Source organism: Haliotis cracherodii, unplaced genomic scaffold, assembly GCF_022045235.1.
Source record: "Haliotis cracherodii isolate W230 unplaced genomic scaffold, xgHalCrac1.p SCAF_16, whole genome shotgun sequence".
Classification (NCBI taxonomy): domain Eukaryota; kingdom Metazoa; phylum Mollusca; class Gastropoda; order Lepetellida; family Haliotidae; genus Haliotis; species Haliotis cracherodii.
The window spans coordinates 26,781,139-26,800,932 of NW_027266271.1; the positions used below are offsets into that span (position 1 = coordinate 26,781,139).

Sequence of the window (19,794 nt, forward strand, 5' to 3'; positions counted from 1 at the left end):
ATATATATATATATATATATATATATATATACAAAGTCGATTGCGGGAGACAATTATAATTATGTACAGATATGTGCACACAACGCTTGTGTACTGTTATTTGCCTGGTGTGGTTCCTTTGGGTTGTGGCTTCATGTAGGTGGTAGGTAGGTCCACCTTTGGTCGTTCCTTCAGGATCCTATAGAGGGTCAAGTGGTCACATGTAGTCGGCATCAGCATCTCAACAAAGGAGTAATATCTCTCCCCTGTTGATACCGGACAGCCAGACAGCGCTTTTTTCATACATTTCATCTCCTCCTTCAGAAACCTACAAAAAAATATCGGAACATTCTTCAATGCTATTTGTGTTGAACAACATTGTTAAAGAATTAGCGCTAATGCTGAGCAACAAGCATATCAAAGCTGGACATGGGGCAACAATTTTACATAACAAGTTAGAAATTTTCTTCACAATGTAACAATCTAAAAACGGATGGAAGTTAAGTGACGTTGTGTCAAGCTGAGTGGAAATCGTGTTGCCATCCCCTCCCATGAATCCTGACAAAACCTTTTCTGCCACACAATCCTCATGAGACCCTTACTGCCAAGGAATCCATGGAGGACCTGTTCTGCTCTGGAATCCAGACGGGGTCTATTCTGCTCCAAAATCCATAAGATATGCTATTCTGCTATATTGAACCGGAATCCATAATGGACCTATTTGTCTCCGGAATTCTGATCTGGATCTCATAAGGTCCTTTTTCTTCTCCGGAACCCATGAGGGATCCTTTCTGCTCCAGAATCCATTACGGGCTTATTCTGCTCCGGAATCCATGAGGGACATATTCTTCATCGGGATCCACAACGTCACGCCGAAGACACGGGTTCGATTCCCCATATGGGTACAATGTGTAAAGCCAATTTCTGGTGTCCACCGCCGTGATTTTGCTGGAATGTGGCTAAAAGCGGCGTTAAACGATAATCACTGACTCACTCGGACCTATCGTCTCTGGAATCCACAAGTATCCCATTCTGATCCGGATTCCAATGGGATCAATTCTGCTCCAGAATCAAAAACGAACCCTCTTCTTTTCCGGAGTCAATAAAGGGACTATACTGCTCCGGAATCTATTAGGGGTCTATTCTGCTTCAGAATCCACAAGGGACCTATTGGAATTCATAATCCATTCTGCCCTAGATTCAAGAAGGGGAGCATGGTAAACCTAAGGAAATATTGAGTCCCCTACCCGCACATCTCTTCCTCTGTACTCTTCCTCTGCACTTCCCCTGTGAGGATCTTGAGACTCCTTTCCTGTACCTTCTTTATATAGCAAACCAAAGTGTCTTTGTCTACGTCCTTCAGACAGGAGTCATTCAGTGCTGAAGAAGAAGTACGGGTGTATTTTCATTAATATAACAGCCATTAAGGGTGATTTGTATGTTGGTGTCATCAACATTTAAACTAAAATAATTTCAAATAAAACGCACATCTTCATGCTGTAGCTTCTGATCTCCTTGATATCCAATAAGCGTGACTTATTTGCACAACGAAAGGCACCGAGTGATCGAATAGCATGTCTAGAATCGTTCAATACAACGTTTTTTTATTCAATCTTACAGTGAACAGAGATTGTTCATAATCAACAGACACACCCGACAGAACACGTTCTAAGAACACCATGCACGCATTAACTGTATTTACATTTACTGATGGATGTTGAAAGTACCCACAGAGGCCCTATATCCATGTCCACATTGTGCACAACGAGTATTGGGCGTTATTGAGGCTGACATGACGGCAATGCGAGTGGCGAGAGATGTTCAGGCTCTTCATACAACGATCTACCATCTTATTGCTCTAATGCAGAGACAAGCAGTGCGCAGGATCGCCCAACAAGACTTTGCGTGACGATTGGTTATCGTCCGTTCTTAGCCGCACCAACGCCACCTACCATGGTATACCACATACAACAACTGGATAATATCATATTATGTACAACATTACAAGATTGTATGTCTGCCATACTCACTTTAGGAAACAAGTTGTAGGATTGCAATAGTTGCAACACTATAACACACACACTTAGCTATCCCCATTTTATTAGCGTAAATACGCTGGACACAATCGCCCCCACCATACCCTCGTTTTGAACCGGTTCTCAATACAACTAGGAACGCCGGGTAGGCGGAGATGTCAGGGTTTTGTCAGTTAGAACTTTCATCTTACCGTCTTCGTTCTGACAGGCGAACACTGAAGCCTTTTTAATCTGAGGATAACTTGCAAACATCCGTCTCATGTTCAGGCAGGTTCCATAGAAGTCAAACACGCAGTTGATACCATATGCCAGGTCATCTGTGTGGCTGGAAGAAAGAGTAGACTGGTTGGTTTGATGCAATGACGACTATTGATTCATTAATGTTGTCCTTACGTGATATAGCGAGTGAGTGTGTAGAGCTGGAATAAGCCGCTAGAAGCAGTGATACAATCGAAATACTGCCTACAGCTGTTCCACTTCCTGTGGTACGAACTTCCGCGGTTCCGTTTCAAGTTCCCTCTGGTTTTCAGTAACGGTATCAAGAACTACCCTATGGTGTTCAGGAAGGACATCAATAACTACCATATGGTTTCAGTAAGGACATAAAAAAAGTCACTGTGGTGTTCTGTAAGGGTATCAAGAACGTCATTATTGTGTTCAGTAAGGGTATCAAGAACTACATAATGGTGTTCAGTAAGGGTATCAAGAACGTCACTATGGTGTTCTGTAAGAGTATCAAGAACGTCACTATGGTGTTCAGTAAGGGTATCAAGAACTACATAATGGTGTTCTGTAAAGGGTATCAAGAACGTCACTATGGTGTTCAGTAAGGGTATCAATAACGTCACTATGGTGTTCTGTAAAGGGTATCAAGAACGTCAGTATGGTGTTCTGTAAAGGGTATCAAGAACGTCGTTATGGTGTTCAGTAAGGGTATCAAGAACGTCACTATGGTGTTCAGTAAGAGTATCAAGAACGTCACTATGGTGTTCAGTAAGGGTATCAAGAACTACATAATGGTGTTCTGTAAAGGGTATCAAGAACGTCACTATGGTGTTCAGTAAGGGTATCAATAACGTCACTATGGTGTTCTGTAAAGGGTATCAAGAACGTCAGTATGGTGTTCTGTAAAGGGTATCAAGAACGTCGTTATGGTGTTCAGTAAGGGTATCAAGAACGTCACTATGGTGTTCAGTAAGGGTATCAAGAACGTCACTATGGTGTTCTGTAAGGGTATCAAGAACGTCACTATGGTGTTCTGTAAAGGGTATCAAGAACGTCACTATGGTCTTCTGTAAAGGGTATCAAGAACGTCACTATGGTGTTCAGTAAGGGTATCAAGAACGTCATTATGGTGTTCAGAAAGGGTATCAAGAACGTCACTATGGTGTTCTGTAAGGGTATCAAGAACGTCACTATTGTGTTCAGTAAAGGGTATCAAGAACGTCATTATGGTGTTCAGTAAGGGTATTAAGAACTACATAATGGTGTTCAGTAAGGGTATCAAGAACTACACTATGATGTTCTGTAAAGGGTATCAAGAACGTCACTATGGTGTTCTGTAAAGGGTATCAAGAACGTCATTATGGTGTTCTGTAAAGGGTATCAAGAACGTCACTATGGTGTTCTGTAAAGGGTATCAAGAACTACACTATGGTGTTCTGTAAAGGGTATCAAGAACTACACTATGGTGTTCTGTAAAGGGTATCAAGAACTACACTATGGTGTTCTGTAAAGGGTATCAAGAACGTCACTATGGTGTTCAGTAAGGGTATCAAGAACTACACTATGGTGTTCTGTAAAGGGTATCAAGAACTACACTATGGTGTTCTGTAAAGGGTATCAAGAACTACACTATGGTGTTCAGTAAGGGTATCGAGAACTACACTATGGTGTTCTGTAAAGGGTATCAAGAACTACACTATGGTGTTCTGTAAAGGGTATCAAGAACTACACTATGGTGTTCAGTAAGGGTATCAAGAACTACACTATGGTGTTCTGTAAAGGGTATCAAGAACTACACTATGGTGTTCTGTAAAGGGTATCAAGAACTACACTATGGTGTTCAGTAAGGGTATCAAGAACTACACTATGGTGTTCTGTAAAGGGTATCAAGAACTACACTATGGTGTTCAGTAAGGGTATCAAGAACTACACTATGGTGTTCAGTAAGGGTATCGAGAACTACACTATGGTGTTCTGTAAAGGGTATCAAGAACTACACTATGGTGTTCTGTAAAGGGTATCAAGAACGTCACTATGGTGTTCAGTAAGGGTATCGAGAACTACACTATGGTGTTCTGTAAAGGGTATCAAGAACTACACTATGGTGTTCTGTAAAGGGTATAAAAAACGTCATTATGGTGTTCAGTAAGGGGTATCAAGAACGTCACTATTGTGTTCAGTAAGGGTATCAAGACCGTCACTATGGTCTTAAGCGTTGGTTTCAAGTAATAATCATGATGCTGGTCGTCAGGGCACTGGTGGCCCAGTTTTATATGTCTCTTTCGCTATAGACAGTTGCCTCCCCTATGCGTGTCAGAAACATATGACCGTTGTTCGAGAGTTTCACAAAATAAGGCGGCGTAAAACACTCACTCTGTACTGGTTGGGTTTTTAAAGGTCATACAATTTCCCAGTGTCCAGAGGTTGGATTTCAACCACGGACCTTCTAATCCGATGTCGGAAGCCTTGTCCACATGACCAGAGGTATTCCTCGTTAGCAAGGCACAATGTAGGTAAATCTTTGAAGCAGATCAATCGTTATTTCCCTGTCATATTTATAACTCACCTGCATACGTTTGGCCCTGAGAAAAACTTTGACATCTGACCTAGTGACCCCCCTTCTTTTGCTGGGTCAAGGTTGATCAAGTTCTCCCGTCCCAAGCCGGCAAAACACTCCCTCGTCTTCCTTGCAACAACATCAGCCTGCATGCACGGAAGTCCAATATCAGCAGCTGAAATGATGACATGGTCATCTGCAAACGTTACTGTATAAATGGGTCAGTCTCCGAACGTCATACGGAAAAAATGCAAATACCAACATAAGTGCGAGTGTGTGTGTGTGTGTGAGTGTGTGTGTGTGTGTGAGAGAGAGAGAGAGAGTGTGTGTGTGTGAGTGAGTGAGTGTGTGTGTGTGAGTGAGAGTGAGTGTGTGTGTGTGTGTGTGTGTGTGTGTGTGTGTGTGTGTGTGAGTGTGTGTGTGTGTGTGTGAGAGAGAGAGAGAGAGTGTGTGTGTGTGTGTGTGTGTGTGTGTGTGTGTGTGTGTGTGTGTGTGTGAATAATCAAGTCTGGGCCAGACAATCAAGTGATTGATTAAAATGCAATGCATTATGCAGTATGATTATTCATCCACCTCTGTAGCTGCATTCATCAACATGTTCAAGCTTAGACTTTATGATCGCAAATATTAACTCAACCATATTGCCTTTTAAAATCTCTTGATTTCTCTATTTGACTATTTTATTATGTAAATGTATGCTGCGCGGGGAAAGTTGGGGAGCGCCCGATTCTTTCATGTGACTTTGGTTGATCCGTCATGCCATGACATAGTGACTATAGTCTTAATTTGTTACTTGTTATAATTAATGTGGTCTCTCCGGTGAATTTAAGTTAAAGTTTAAGGTTATATTCTTTGAGAGAAAGTGACATAGGCGAACGCATTTCGCCTACATTATTCTGGGTGAACAAGGGGCTTTGGGACAGCATTTGTGTAGGATGCAACAGGGGAATTAAATTCCAAATGAAGTTAAGGGGAGTGTATTCGTCAGTGCGTCACGTGATCTGCCCACGAACAATCCTGTGCTTACCGCGCGGATTATAGAGATCCGCGGTTACGAGTGTCAGGTTCAGCAGATGCCGCTCATTTACTTCACCTCTTGTTAACGTTCAACATTTACTTTTGTCATAACGCTGACAAAAATCATTGTCACGGTTGCTTACCACTGAGGTGGCGTTCACTGTCTTGAACATGACTCTCATATCAGCCGACAAAGAATTAAACAAGTTCAGGGCCTCAAGTACTTTAAACACATTATTTTCGATTGTATCGACAGAAACGTTCTCATTACTCACATTGTCCTGCATGGTTGAGTGATCAATGTCCGAGCGTCTCGCTTCACCGGTCGCCATAACTAATTGCGCAAACACCTCGGCTTCGGCATACTCATCCCTAAAGTTTTTCTCACTGCTAAACTCGCCTTTGTCGCCCAAACTACGTATTCTACGAGTATCCGCATTCATATTTCACTTTAAAACAGTAAAAAGCTGCGATCGGTTTCTTAAAACACGTTTAAAAGTCAGTTGTCAAGTCCCGTTAATCCGACTTGGGTGGTTACATTTGCTTACATGTAGAAAACTGAAATGCGCATACTTGCTGAAGAGGCCCATACAATTTGTATACATGTGGCCATAAGCCCATGGGGAAAATACCCCCCCCAACCAATATCTTGGTGTACTGACGGGGCATTGTTTTTGTAGATTACCCTGGTGATGACTCGAACACTGTATTGTTTTCTGTAGTATTCCCCAGGGTATTCTGTAGGAATGCCCGCATTTCCCAGACGTTGCATATTTGATAACATCTTTTTAAAATGTATCCAATAATGATTTTTAGTTCGTTAGAAAATACAATTTGTTTCACATGAAAATTCCAACTAGATTATATAACTAAACATGATATTGATATCGCAGGTTCCGTTAAGCATCAATATCATGTTTAGTTATATAAGCTAGTTGCCACTCCTCCTCGGGCCTTTTCACATGTTCAGACACAAACGAAGAATGTTTTTTAACCGACACTAAGGTTCCTGATGACGTCTCGTAACTTGATTGGGTAGATTTTGTTTTTGATATTATTCTAAAAACAATACTTTATCAATATTTAAACTAACTGTTATTGTGAATGGGAGTGAAAACATATTTAATGAAAATGTAACTTATTATTTCGGTACCTAAATCTATTTTTGTCTTTTTTTTCAGGTGACTTGAGAAGCCAACTGTAACAGGCAGTACAAGAGTTACCTCCCTTTTACTCACTTGACAGATAATTCTCAACACCTATCAAAGTCATTTTTACCGGAATGCGTGTACATTTTGATGTATATTTTTAAATGAAACCTTTTTGCAACGGTATATCTACTTATGTTTCTCATATTATTCTTCAGCTGGCAACTCTAAACAATCGTCTTGGATCCCTACCCTCAACTTCAGACATTTGCTTCACTGGGTGTGTTCTGTACCTGGCTGTCGCGGTTAGAACGATGACTGAGAACAGGTTAGCTAACATAGTAACTATGTCATATCATGGTACTATAGATCTCCAACTCACCCGCCACAGCAACCAGAAGGGCTGCAACAAATAAACAAGCCGCCATGTTGGTATCCCCGTACAAGACAAGACGAACCCGGATATCCGGGATCTATTTCGGGTAAACGCAGAAGGGTGTGCTTTTGTGTGTGTGTGTGTGTGTGTGAGTGTGTGTGATACCGAGCATTCGATGGCTTAGACGGGGTCAGGAGTTATGTCCCTTACCTGCAGCCAGGCGTTTTCATGTCCGTTTGATGTTGTGTTGTACCTGTACACCTCTACCTGTGTGTTGTGTTGTACCTGTACACGTGTATCTGTGTGTTGTGTTGTACCTGTACACGTGTACCTGTGTGTGTGGTGTACCTGTACACGTGTACCTGTGTGTGTAGTGTTATACCTGTACACATGTACCTGTGTGTCGTGCTGTACCTGTACACGTGTACCTGTGTGTGTAGTGTTATACCTGTGCACGTGTACCTGTGTTTGGTGTTGTACCTGTACACGTGTACCTGTGTGTTGTGCTGTACCTGTACACGTGTACCTGTGTGTGTAGTGTTATACCTGTGCACGTGTACCTGTGTTTGGTGTTGTACCTGTACACGTGTACCTGTGTGTTGTGCTGTACCTGTACACATGTACCTGTGTGTGTGGTGTACCTGTGTGTAGTGTTGTACCTGTACACGTGTACCTGTGTGTGTAGTGTTATACCTGTACACGTGTACCTGTGTGTGTAGTGTTATACATGTACACGTGTACCTGTGTGTGGTGTTGTACCTGTACACGTGTACCTGTGTGTGTAGTGTTATACCTGTACACGTGTACCTGTGTGTGGTGTTGTACCTGTACACATGTACCTCTGTGTGTGGTGTACCTGTGTGTAGTGTTATACCTGTACACGTGTACCTGTGTGTGTAGTGTTATACCTGTACACGAGTACCTGTGTGTGTAGTGTTATACCTGTACACGTGTACCTGTGTGTGTAGTGTTATACCTGTACACGTGTACCTGTGTGTAGTGTTATACCTGTACACGTGTACCTGTGTGTGTAGTGTTGTACCTGTACACGTGTACCTGTGTGTAGTGTTATACCTGTACACGTGTACCTGTGTGTGTAGTGTTGTACCTGTACACGTGTACATGTGTGTAGTGTTATACCTGTACACGTGTACCTGTGTGTGTAGTGTTATACCTGTACACGTGTACCTGTGTGTGTAGTGTTATACCTGTACACGTGTACCTGTGTGTGTAGTGTTGTACCTGTACACGTGTACCTGTGTGTAGTGTTGTACCTGTACACGTGTACCTGTGTGTGTAGTGTTATACCTGTACACGTGTACCTGTGTGTGGTGTTGTACCTGTACACATGTACCTCTGTGTGTGGTGTACCTGTACACGTGTACCTGTGTGTAGTATTATACCTGTACACGTGTACCTGTGTGTGTAGTGTTATACCTGTACACGTGTACCTGTGTGTGTAGTGTTATACCTGTACACATGTACCTGTGTGTAGTGTTGTACCTGTACACATGTATCTGTGTGTGTAGTGTTATACCTGTACACGTGTACCTGTGTGTTGTGTTATACCTGTATACATGTACCTGTGTTTGTTGTGTTGTACCTGTACACATGTACCTGTGTGTTGTGTTGTACCTGTTTACATGTACCTGTGTGTTGTGTTGTACCTGTATACATGTAATTTATGATCAGTTTGTGATGACGCTAATGAGAGAGAGCCCTACAGAATGTCAGACACCTCAGGAATACTGAGTCCTCGATACCCGCTTTGTTATCACGAAACTTGATAAAATAACTTTTCATTGTGTCCCGACCCGTGAAGATCCGGGGTAAAATAGGCCTTCAGCAACCCATGCTTGCCGAAAAGGCGACTATGCTTGTTGTGAGAGGCGACTAACGGGATCACGTGGTCAGGTTCGCTGACTTGATGCATGTCATCGTATCCCAAATGCGTGGATCGATGTTCATGATGTCAGTCACTGAATTGTCTGGTCCAGTCTCGATTATTTACAGACCGCCGTCATATAGCTGGAATATTGCTGAGTGCGGCGTTAAACAACAAACACACAAGACATTGTGTATCGACCCTCCAAATAAATGTCCTAAAACCATGTGAAGGCGTACGTCTATTGCCGCGCTGACCGATACACATGCGCCGTCCTCTCCTGAGTTTCAAGTGCAAGTCATCTGAATTAAGAGACAATTTCGTTCACTTTCGAGATCTATTGTGAAGTGTCACAATTACAGTCGACTGGTCCCTCGGGCGTACCGGAAATGGCAGCCATGTTATCAACAATGAGTCCGTGTCTAGTGACTAGTTAACGCTTCAGTTTAAATGTGTTGGTTTTGTTCCACACATGTTTGGAGACGAGTTACGATTACCAGACGGCCCATACGCATGTAATTGTTTTGTAAACAAGTTCCTGTGTGGCGCAATATATAGGAGAGCCTCTGTCCGAACAGAGGCCATAAAAATATTTTATGGTTTCTGGTCCGACGAATAGAACTTTAATATGACCATGGAAGTCTACCTTGTGCTGGTGTTGGCATTGACTGGTAAGTACATTTGGTTCGTCAGTTTATGTTTTAGTGGGCGTAAGGGGTCGATGAGTTAGTATTCTGCTCCGAAATATTGGAGGAAAAGATCATTTGGCCACCAGTTTTTCTCCCGAAAAGTATAACGTTCCTTGGAAGTGTTGGATGTTCTGAAACACATTGTCCAAACATTCAGAGAGAAACAATATTATGTCTCACACGTAGTCGTAGGAGTAGTTGTGGAAATGGCATGGCTGTAGTACTAATGGTAGTATTAGTGGTACTTGTGGTAGAAGTACTAGTAGTAGTAATGGTGTTGCTGTAGTAGTGGTAGTAGTAGTAGTAGAAGTAGTACTGGTTGCCGTCCTCCTTTTCTTTGACATCTGATGAAATATGTGTGTTGGGGAGGGGAGGGGGGACCTTGTGGTTCGCTCGTCACACCATAGACCCATGTTCGATGCTCTGTATGTGAAACCCTTTCTTGGTTTCCCCGAAGTAATGAAGTAATATGGCTGAAATACTACTGAAAGCGGCGTCACACTATACTCACTCACACGTGACCTTTATCCTTTCAGTGCGACGTAATTAGATTTCCCATTATTCAGACTTACTGAACAACATAAGTTCCTGTGACTTTGAATAAGATTTAATGCAAAGTTATGTTTTTGACCAAATCTGAAACAATTTCGGTTTGCAACAGATAATTGACTCCTGCAAGTGTTCAAATGGTTTCATTTGCCATACTGACTTCAGAAAATGCTTGATTTCATAAAAAACATGAACATGCCAAAATTTCAATTTACAAATCAATAGCGTGTGTGTCCACCTCTGGGTGCGATGCAAGCAACACATTTTCGTCTCATGGAATGTCCTGTGGGATATCTGTCCATATCTGATGGAGCATATTTCGAAGTTCCTGGAGTGTCTGTGGAACAGGTGGTTGACGTCAAAGGCGCCGATCCATCTCATCCCACATGTGCTCGACTGGTGAGAGATCAGGGGAGCGAGCCGGCCAGGGGATGACATTCACGTTGTTTTGTTGAAGGGAATCCTGAACAAGTCGAGCAATATGAGGCCGGGCGTTCTCATGTTGAAAGGTAATGCCTGGACCATGACGACGCAAAACGGTAGAACAACAGGGCCGATTATCTCGTCGCGTTAGCGCTGTCCATTGAGATTTCCCTCTACCACTATCAATCCCACCCTATACCATAACGCTGCCGCCCCCGAACCGATCTTCTTCCATGACACAATGATTGACGTAACGTTCACCTCGACGTTGGTACACTCGAATCCGACCATCGCTGTGGCTGAGGTGAAAACGAGACTCGTCAGTGAATATAACTTGTCCCCACTGCATGGCCGTCCAGCGTAGATGCTGTCTGCACCACTGTAAACGTGCTTGACGGTGGTTTCCTGTCAAAATGGGACGTCTGGCGGGTCTCCTGGCGACAATCCCTGCACATCTGAGGGGACGTCGTACTGTTTTTGAATATATTCGTCGAAGACCAGGGATGCTTCTTGCAATCACTGTTGTTGACTGGAATCGATTTCGTAGGTGTAATGTTCGAATCCAGTTGTCTTGTCGATTATTGGTTACGCGTGGCCTGCCACTCCGAGGATGGTCTCTGACTGCATTCATCTGTTGCCAACGTTGCCATAAACACCAAATGGTGTTTCCGTGGACGTTAAATTGTCTTGCAACATCACGTTGACGCGATCCTGCTTCAAGCATACCATAGGCTCACAGACGCTCATTTTCGGACAGGCGTGGCATTTCGTAATGTTGTATAATTGCGTAATTTTGTTGTTTTTCTGAGACAGTTGTTGTCAGCACGATGCTTAACAATGCAAATCGAAACCCTTAAACGCACTTGGTTTTATACCCATTCTTGGGTAGTGAAATGCATGGGACTTGCATAAAAGTAAACTTTTGCATGGAATGCATGCTTTTCTGTAGCAGTTGCGTTTTTGCGACTTGATTCCATACATGTACTACAATATTGAAAACCAAACTTTACTTGTTTGAAAAATACACTAAAGTATTGTTGTCACAGGAACTTTTTTTTGTTGAGTATATTTACTATTATTGTAAATAACACTGGGCTCTTTAACGATTTCCTGGCTGGGAAGGGATTTCACAAGAAGAATTAATGTTACCAGGATCCTTTTCCTCCGGCACATCACTCATATATACTCATAAACAAAGTAAAACACATGCGGACTTTTATTCTCCGAAATACTAGTATATCTATACGTGAATGTCACCAAACAACTTGAGGAATTAGCACAGGGGTTAACACGGGACGAAATGGCACCGGTGTTCACGCTAGGGGAACTGGCACGGGTGTGAGCACAGATGTCAGTTTCCAGCCTTGCCGAACAACTTGGCTGGAATTTCATGGCTCGGTCGTAGCGCCACTAGTGGTTATTATGAGTTATGTCCCTTCTCATGACAAGTGAGATTTCATCTCTCATATCCCTTGCATTTGTTTCACACAAAATGGCGGCGCCCAGTCAAGACGATCTGATCGATAATGAAGATCGTCATAAAACTCCAAAATTCCAGTCTAGTTCGGCAAAGGTGGAAAGTGGACTTTTATATTCAGTTAACTCACTTGCCTCAGGAAGATGGATTGAACAATGTACGTTTCACAATGTATTTTACACTTGATTTAGATTATTGTGCATATGTTATTTTATGTGTGGTGAATAACATTCCGTTTATGCTTAACATTTGGTTATGAGTATACTTAGTTTGAATCGAATAAATAAGAAGCTTAACTCTTGTTTTGTTTCAGTGTTTCAGTCATGTTCCGCTTTCCGCTGTCCGATACCCACCGGAAACTTCCCCATGATAGAGTCGGAGAGCTGTGAGGTGTACTGGCAGTGCAGGAACGGCATGCTGGTGGCCGCTCAGTGCGCAGGTGCACATCAGTTCCACTACAAGGCGCGTAAATGTCTGCATGGGAGCATCGTCAGTTGTATCATGCAGAGAAAGCAGTACAAACAAGCCCACATGTCACACAAGGCCATGCCACACAAACCAATGCCTATGCCGATGCCCATGCCGATGACTCCAAAACCGAGACCACCAAAACCCATCTACATTCCGTTTCCTGTACCTGTTCATCCTCAACATCCGGTACCGCCTTGCGCAGCGCCACCGTGTGGGAAACCTATTCCGGTTCCTGCTTCGCCGCCATGTGACATTCCTTCGTGCGGGAAACCGGTTGCAGTGCCAGGAAAACCTGGATTAATCCCCTTCCCCCAAAACGGACAGATACCGCCTTATATAGTACAGATGTGGCGGAATGTTTTCGGACGGGGATGAATGACTGAAATTAATGAACTTGAGTTAAAGTTTGATTGATAACAAATCGTGAAGCTGCATAATGACTGTAATATCTGTAGTATGGTAATAACATAATTATGGGACTATGAAGCATACTCCAATTAATGGAATTATCCAGTCACCTCACTGTTAAAGGTAGCCATCGATCGTTTGTTCCGATCGCTGCTTAATCCCATAACGGTGCTCACATTATCTTCGAATTTTATGCATCACCGGTTTTACAAATACATGAATCGTGTCTGGTAGTACTTATGTCGTGTGCTGAAAGGGGATTCCATTGTGACGTTGTAAGTCACGTGCATTATTGGATCTTTCAGTCTTATCGTTGGATGTCTTTCTTTAAAACATATCACCACGTCATCGAAAAAGTGTTAGTCACCACATCAGTTGCATTATCTGATTTGCCACTGCCCAAAATATACCAGTTGGCATCAGCGTACCCGTCTGAACAGTTAACGCCCAATATATTTTGGATTTGAAGCCAAGATTCGTCGCGATAATGATTCTTGGTTTGCAAGGACCTGACTCGTGACTCTTTGGTTTTCGCAAAATCTCTCACCTGCAGAACAATTAGTAGTTTTCAGATACAGCTGACTTCCACTTTACATGGGCGCTATACCCAACATACATCGTGTCGCTGTGTAGAGACCTGGCAGTCTTGTGTGTCTATTTACATGGGCGCTACACCCACCATGAACGACCCGCTCATTGTATATCGTGTCACTGTGTTGGAGGCGATGGCAGGTCAGAGGACAGTAGCGTTATCTTGGTGTTCAGAAACCGAGATCAAGGCTTCGAGTCCCAGAGTCGCCCTGGCTCTGTTTCCATGGTCGTCACCAAAAGAGCCGTGCTCGTGGGTTTCACCACAGTGGGACATTTCGAACACCGGCCAACTGCCAGCCCACATCAAGCTGACACGCTGTCATACAGCTGAAATACTGTTTAAAGCGGCGTTAAACGAAACCCACTCACGGACCCGTTCGACCATCAGATCAACGCGATGACGCCGTTTCCGGCCAACCGGTACCCGCCGGTATACTGCGTTCCTGAAAAACAATTCTAAGAGTTAGTATATGGTATTATACCAACCTTAAAATGGCCAGGGAAACCACATTATACATTGTACCAATGTTGGGAATCGAACGGCGAGAATTTTAACTACTGACAAACATACTTTATTTTTCCTGAAATTATTAGAAGCTGTTCAAGTATAGTGGCCGAGTCAGCATTATATAAGAACACAGAAGCTGGGGTTCATGTCTGAACGGTTACGAAAACAGATACACCCCGGTAAACTTGAGAGAAAAGATGGCTTTTTCCTGTTTGTTGTTTACGCCGTAATCATTAGTTTTCCAGCTATATGATAGCGGTCTGTAAATAATAGAGCCTGGACCTGACAATGCAGTTACAAACATCATGAGCATCGACCTACACAATTCGTATACGATGACATGCATCAACCAAGTCAGTAAGCCTGACTACCCAACCCCGTTAGTGGCCTATTTTCGACAAGCATGGGCTGCTGAAGACCAGTTCTAACCCGCATCTTCACGGGGGCCAAGCATGGGCTGCTGAAGACCAGTTCTAACCCGCATCTTCACGGGGGCCAAGCATGGGCTCCTGAAGACCAGTTATTACCCGGATCTTCACGGGGGCCAAGCATGGGCTGCTGAAGACCAGTTCTAACCCGGATCTTCACGGGGGACAAGCATGGGCTGCTGAAGACCAGTTATAACCCGGATCTTCACGGGGGACAAGCACGGGCTGCTGAAGACCAGTTCTAACCCGCATCTTCATGGGGGACAAGCACGGGCTGCTGAAGACCAGTTCTAACCCGGATCTTCACGGGGGACAAGCACGGGCTGCTGAAGACCAGTTCTAACCCGGATCTTCACGGGGGACAAGCACGGGCTGCTGAAGACCAGCTCTAACCCGGATCTTCACGGGGGCCAAGCATGGGCTGCTGAAGACCAATTCTAACCCGGATCTTCATGGGGCGCAAACACGGGTTGCTGAAGACCAATTCTAACCTGTCGTATCAGACCAATGTAAACAGTTACATAGAAACACTTGCAAACCTAAGAGTGAGCGAGTTGTGTTTTGCGCCGCTTTTAACAATATTCCAGTAATATCGCGGCGTGTCAGCTTAATGCGGAAGGAAAGCCCGAAGTGATGCAGGTCTCAGACGTTTACCACTTCGGTGAAACCCACGAGCACGGGTATGGTGCTGACAAGCTTAGAAACATAATCGGGGCGAACCGGGATTCGAACCCACAATCATAGGTTTCTGACGTGTCCAAGGGACGCAACTCAGCACAGCGAATCGCGGCGCCTTCGACGAGTGGGCCACCCGTGCCCCCTGTAAACCGATGAGATATAATGGAAGAACTATCAGAGTTATAATAACCAATACTGACAATATCAACACAAATTCGGATATGACACAACATCACAATAAGCATCGCTACAAACAATGGTGAAATAGTTGTAATCAACAGTTTGGTATAACGGACTGATCTCATATTTGCTCGCTGACACCCTGAGTTAAATCGGCAAGATATGTTAATCACGTGTGTAAGTCGCTAAGATTTGTTAAAAAATGGTAAGATGCGGGCAATAATGATTCTGATTGTACAAGAAATAAAATCACTAGCTTCTGTATTGTTTGTGACTATGGCCTGTGATGCTTACACGTGGGTATACACTACTCAAAAGAAGTTAAGGACCGCCCTGTCAATGTATGACAGATTACCCATAGTAATAGGAAATAACAGGTTGGTCCTTAACCTCTTTTGAGCAGTATATTTGAGAGAGTAAGTATGTGGTATTACAGCAACATTCCCTGAATAATAGGGCTAGGGAAACCACGATAAGTGTTCTACAATGTACCCATGTTGGGATCATAAATAGTTATAACAATCATTACCTACTACTTGCTGGAGATTTCAATGCAGGATGCGTACATTTCTGGATTATATCCCAGCTGATGACCTCAACTTCATCCATGAGAACAGTGATGACTCTCCAACTGATGGGATTGATATTCCCCGTGAAACAAAGGATAACACTCGATACAACAGTTATGGTGTCCAACTAGCAGAATTACGTTGCACACATGACGTTGATATACTAAACGGGCGGCTATTTGATGATATGGATGGGAACTCACAGTGGTGCCAGTGTGGTGGACTATTTTCTGGCAAGTACAGATTTATTTCCATATTTTAGCTCCTTTGGTGTTCATGAGAGAGATGAATCTAATCACTTCCCTCTTTACTGTACTATTGACTTTCCACTTTATTACTCTGAGGAATCCACCAGCAACCCCAATGTTTTTCATAATAGTCATATTGGTAATGAAACCCATCAAGATTCAGCACAGCAAGAAAGATGGACCAAGTATACATGGTGCCCATATAACAGTAAATCATTTATGGTGAATTTCCAAGGTCTCTGTTTAACATATTGTGACAGGATATACAAACAGATTGAAGAAAATGTAGAAGACAGTGTAGATACTTTAACATACTTTACCATAGTGCTGCAGAAGAGTTTAAAAAAGTGTACAAAGGTAGTAAGTTAACTGACATATCACCACAGCCACCTTGGTGGGATGATCAGCTGGAAGTATTAAAACAAAAGAAATATACAGCTCTAAGGCTCTATAGGAAATATTGACAGGGTATTGCTATATATATAGAATGTAAAAGGAAACGTAAAGAAACATTTTATTTGAAAAAGGAAGATTATTGCCATAAACAGAGGGATATTCTCGGTGCATCCAGACATGATTCAAAATCTTTTTGGAAAGTGTTAAAATCCTGCAGAGTAAATCATAAGAATCCTTCCAACATAACAGTAGATCAGCGGTTTTAACATTTTAATAACCTGTTGAACTGTAATTCTGACTGCAGCTATGATTACAGTGACCGAAGAAGGGAATACACAGATGCAGATGAAAGTGACTATTTATGTGAATTAAATGACCCTTTTACACAAGAGGAAATTAATGCGAGTTTGAAATTGCTCAAAACAGCAAATCTCCTGGCCCAGATGGCATAGTTAACGAATTCTTTAAAGCAACTAAGAACTATATCTCACCATTATTAACAAAACTGTTCAATACACTTTATGACAGTGGTATATTTCCTAGTAGCTGGGGCAAGAGTATTATTTGTCCCCTACACAAATCAGGCAGCTTCTCAGACCCAAATAATTACAGAGGCATTTCCTTGATAAATTCATTGTGTAAAGTTCTTACAACAGTAGTTAACAACAGACTTCAACATTGGTGTGATAACAACAATATTATATCTGAATTTCAAGCTGGCTTCAGAAAAAAATATTCCACTATTGACCACTTATTTACCCTACAAGCTATGGTCAACAAATATTTATCAAAGAGAAATGGAAGGTTTTATTGTCTTTTTATAGACTTTTCAAAAGCTTTTGACAGTGTGAACCACGAAATGTTATTTAACAGATTCCTTCAACTGGGAGTTAAAGGTAAATTTCTCAAGTTTATAATTCAGATGTATTCAACACTAAGTGCATGTGTGAGAACTGACTGTGGACTATCGCCATACTTCAAGTGTACCATGGGTACTCGTCAGGGGTGTATCTTAAGCCCTCAGATCTTCATCATATTTATTAATCTGTTAGTTTCAATGTTGGAGGAAGAAGGTGGTAGAGTTGTGTTTATATCTACTCATATCCCTGATGTATGTGCTCTGTTTTTTTGCTGATTATGTGTCAACCGTCTCTGATACTGCTCTACAGCTTCAAATAAAATAAAGACTCTGGAGAAATTGGTAATATTCAACATTTCATGACAGATTTTAAACGAAGATTTTACGACTGCCTCACTCAAAATAGGCACTTTTCCCTGACATCATCAACGAAATGCAATGACTACGCACAGTTCAAGTCATTACTAAATGTGGAATCATATATTACTTGTGATATGTCTTCTTACCAACGTAGACTTATAGCCATGTTCCGGTGTAATAATTTCAGACTTGCTGTTGAACTGGGTCGTCACAACAACATCCCATATAATGAACGTATCTGCACTTTCTGTTTTTCAAAGGGACATAACCATGTTGAAGATGAATTCCATGTTCTTATGATTTGTGACCAGTATTCTAGAGCAAGAAGAAACTCTTTTCCCAAGCGTCTCGTTACCCCTCCCTCTATTGAGGATTTTATAAGACTTATGTCAGCTGAAAACGAACAAATTATAAAAGGCTTAGGTAAATTTCTCTCCCAAGTCATTAACATCGAACGGAAACACAGTGTTGAACGGTGAATCATTATTAAATCTACTCAGCATGCATATACATATATACAGTATATTTCCATTTTATTATGGGCCGGTGGCCTGAAGTACCGAATACATTTGTCTGTCTGTCTGTCTGTCTGTCTGTCTGTCCAATGTTGGGAATGGAACTACTCAGCTACCCTACTTTGTCCGAAAGTTTTAGTGAGTGAGTATGGTTTTACGCCGCTTTTAGCAATATTCCAGCAATATCAGGGCGGTGGACACCAGAAATTGGCTTCACACATTGTACCCATGTCGGGAATCGAACCCGGGTCTTCGGCGTGACGAGCGAACGTTTTAACCACTAGGCTACCCCCCGGACAGTTTTAGAGTAAGTGAGTATGGTTTTACGCCTCTTTTAGCAGCTTTTTTTCGGCGGGGGACATGGGAAAGGGGCTTTAACTGATTGTACCCATGTGGGGAATCGAACCCGGGCCTTCGGCGTGACGGTATTAGAGGCAGTTCAAGTATAGTGGTCGATTCAGCATTATTTAGAACACAGAAACTGGGGTCCATGTTTGAAGGTTTACGGTAATGTTTACCTGGCAATTCTTCAGCTAATCAAACGTGTACTTACATGTTACAGATGCAGGTGACAACGTCCTGGCAGAGAGGAAAATGAGGACGCCCCCTCCTCCTCAACAAATACAGATGCCCCAGTGCAGTGACTTCTGTTCAGTCTTCTCCGTTTGTTGTTTGCTTGTTGGTTGTCTAACGCCGCACTTAGCAATGTTCAAGCTTTATGACAGCGGTCTGTGTAAATAATCGAGTCTGGACCAGACAATCCGGTTATTGACAGCATGAGCATCGATCTACGCAATTGGGATACGATGACATATCAATAAAGTCTGACTACCCGATCCCGTTAGTCGCCTCTTACGACAAGCACAGTCGCCGTTTAGGGCAACCATGGGTTGCTGAAGACCTAGTCTACCCTGGATCTTCACGGGTACTTCTCAGATTGACGCTTCGTTTGACAATGCGCCTGCTGCTGTCTCAACGAATTCACAACGTCGGGTGACATCGACGAAATTGACAGCTTCTCCTGGATGGCCCTGTGTTTTTCGCGCCTCTCTTCGACCAAACAATGGTATATACTGAGCTAGCCGAACCTGCTTTCACGAATGTCACAAAAGTAATGAATTTTTTATCACTATTCTTACTTGTGAATAACACATCCTGTGAACTTGTGAAAGTGTACGCTTACAGCGTGGACCCATACACGTTTACGTGGCTCTTTCATCAA

General features: G+C 42.7%; 2 protein-coding genes across 2 annotated transcripts; one reads left to right on the plus strand and one right to left on the minus strand.

Moving 5' to 3' along the window:
* Positions 1–6: 6 nt before the first annotated feature.
* LOC139464027 (uncharacterized) lies at positions 7–7,433 on the minus strand. The gene is made up of 5 exons (XM_071245540.1): positions 7,345–7,433; positions 4,807–4,972; positions 2,207–2,340; positions 1,227–1,359; positions 7–307 (listed from the first exon to the last, which is right to left on the minus strand). Exons 1-5 carry the CDS (start codon positions 7,388–7,390, stop codon positions 97–99), a joined length of 690 nt encoding a protein of 229 aa, XP_071101641.1. The 5' UTR covers positions 7,391–7,433; the 3' UTR covers positions 7–96.
* Positions 7,434–9,851: 2,418 nt separating this feature from the next.
* On the plus strand, positions 9,852–13,207 carry LOC139463919 (uncharacterized). The gene is made up of 2 exons (XM_071245346.1): positions 9,852–9,894; positions 12,675–13,207. The coding sequence occupies exons 1-2, from the start codon at positions 9,852–9,854 to the stop codon at positions 13,205–13,207; spliced, it is 576 nt and encodes a 191-aa protein (XP_071101447.1).
* The last annotated feature ends 6,587 nt before the right edge of the window (positions 13,208–19,794 follow it).

Excerpts from the sequence above, each read along its gene's own strand:
- LOC139464027 (XM_071245540.1), bottom strand. The coding sequence starts at position 7,390 with ATGGCGGCTTGTTTATTTGTTGCAGCCCTTCTGGTTGCTGTGGCGG. Across the intron at positions 4,973-7,344 it reads CCTTCTGGTTGCTGTGGCGG|CTGCTGATATTGGACTTCCG; the intron begins GTGAGTTGGAGA and ends TCATCATTTCAG. Across the intron at positions 2,341-4,806 it reads TCAGGGCCAAACGTATGCAG|CCACACAGATGACCTGGCAT; the intron begins GTGAGTTATAAA and ends TCTTTCTTCCAG.
- LOC139463919 (XM_071245346.1), top strand. The coding sequence starts at position 9,852 with ATGACCATGGAAGTCTACCTTGTGCTGGTGTTGGCATTGACTG. Across the intron at positions 9,895-12,674 it reads GCTGGTGTTGGCATTGACTG|TGTTTCAGTCATGTTCCGCT; the intron begins GTAAGTACATTT and ends GTTTTGTTTCAG.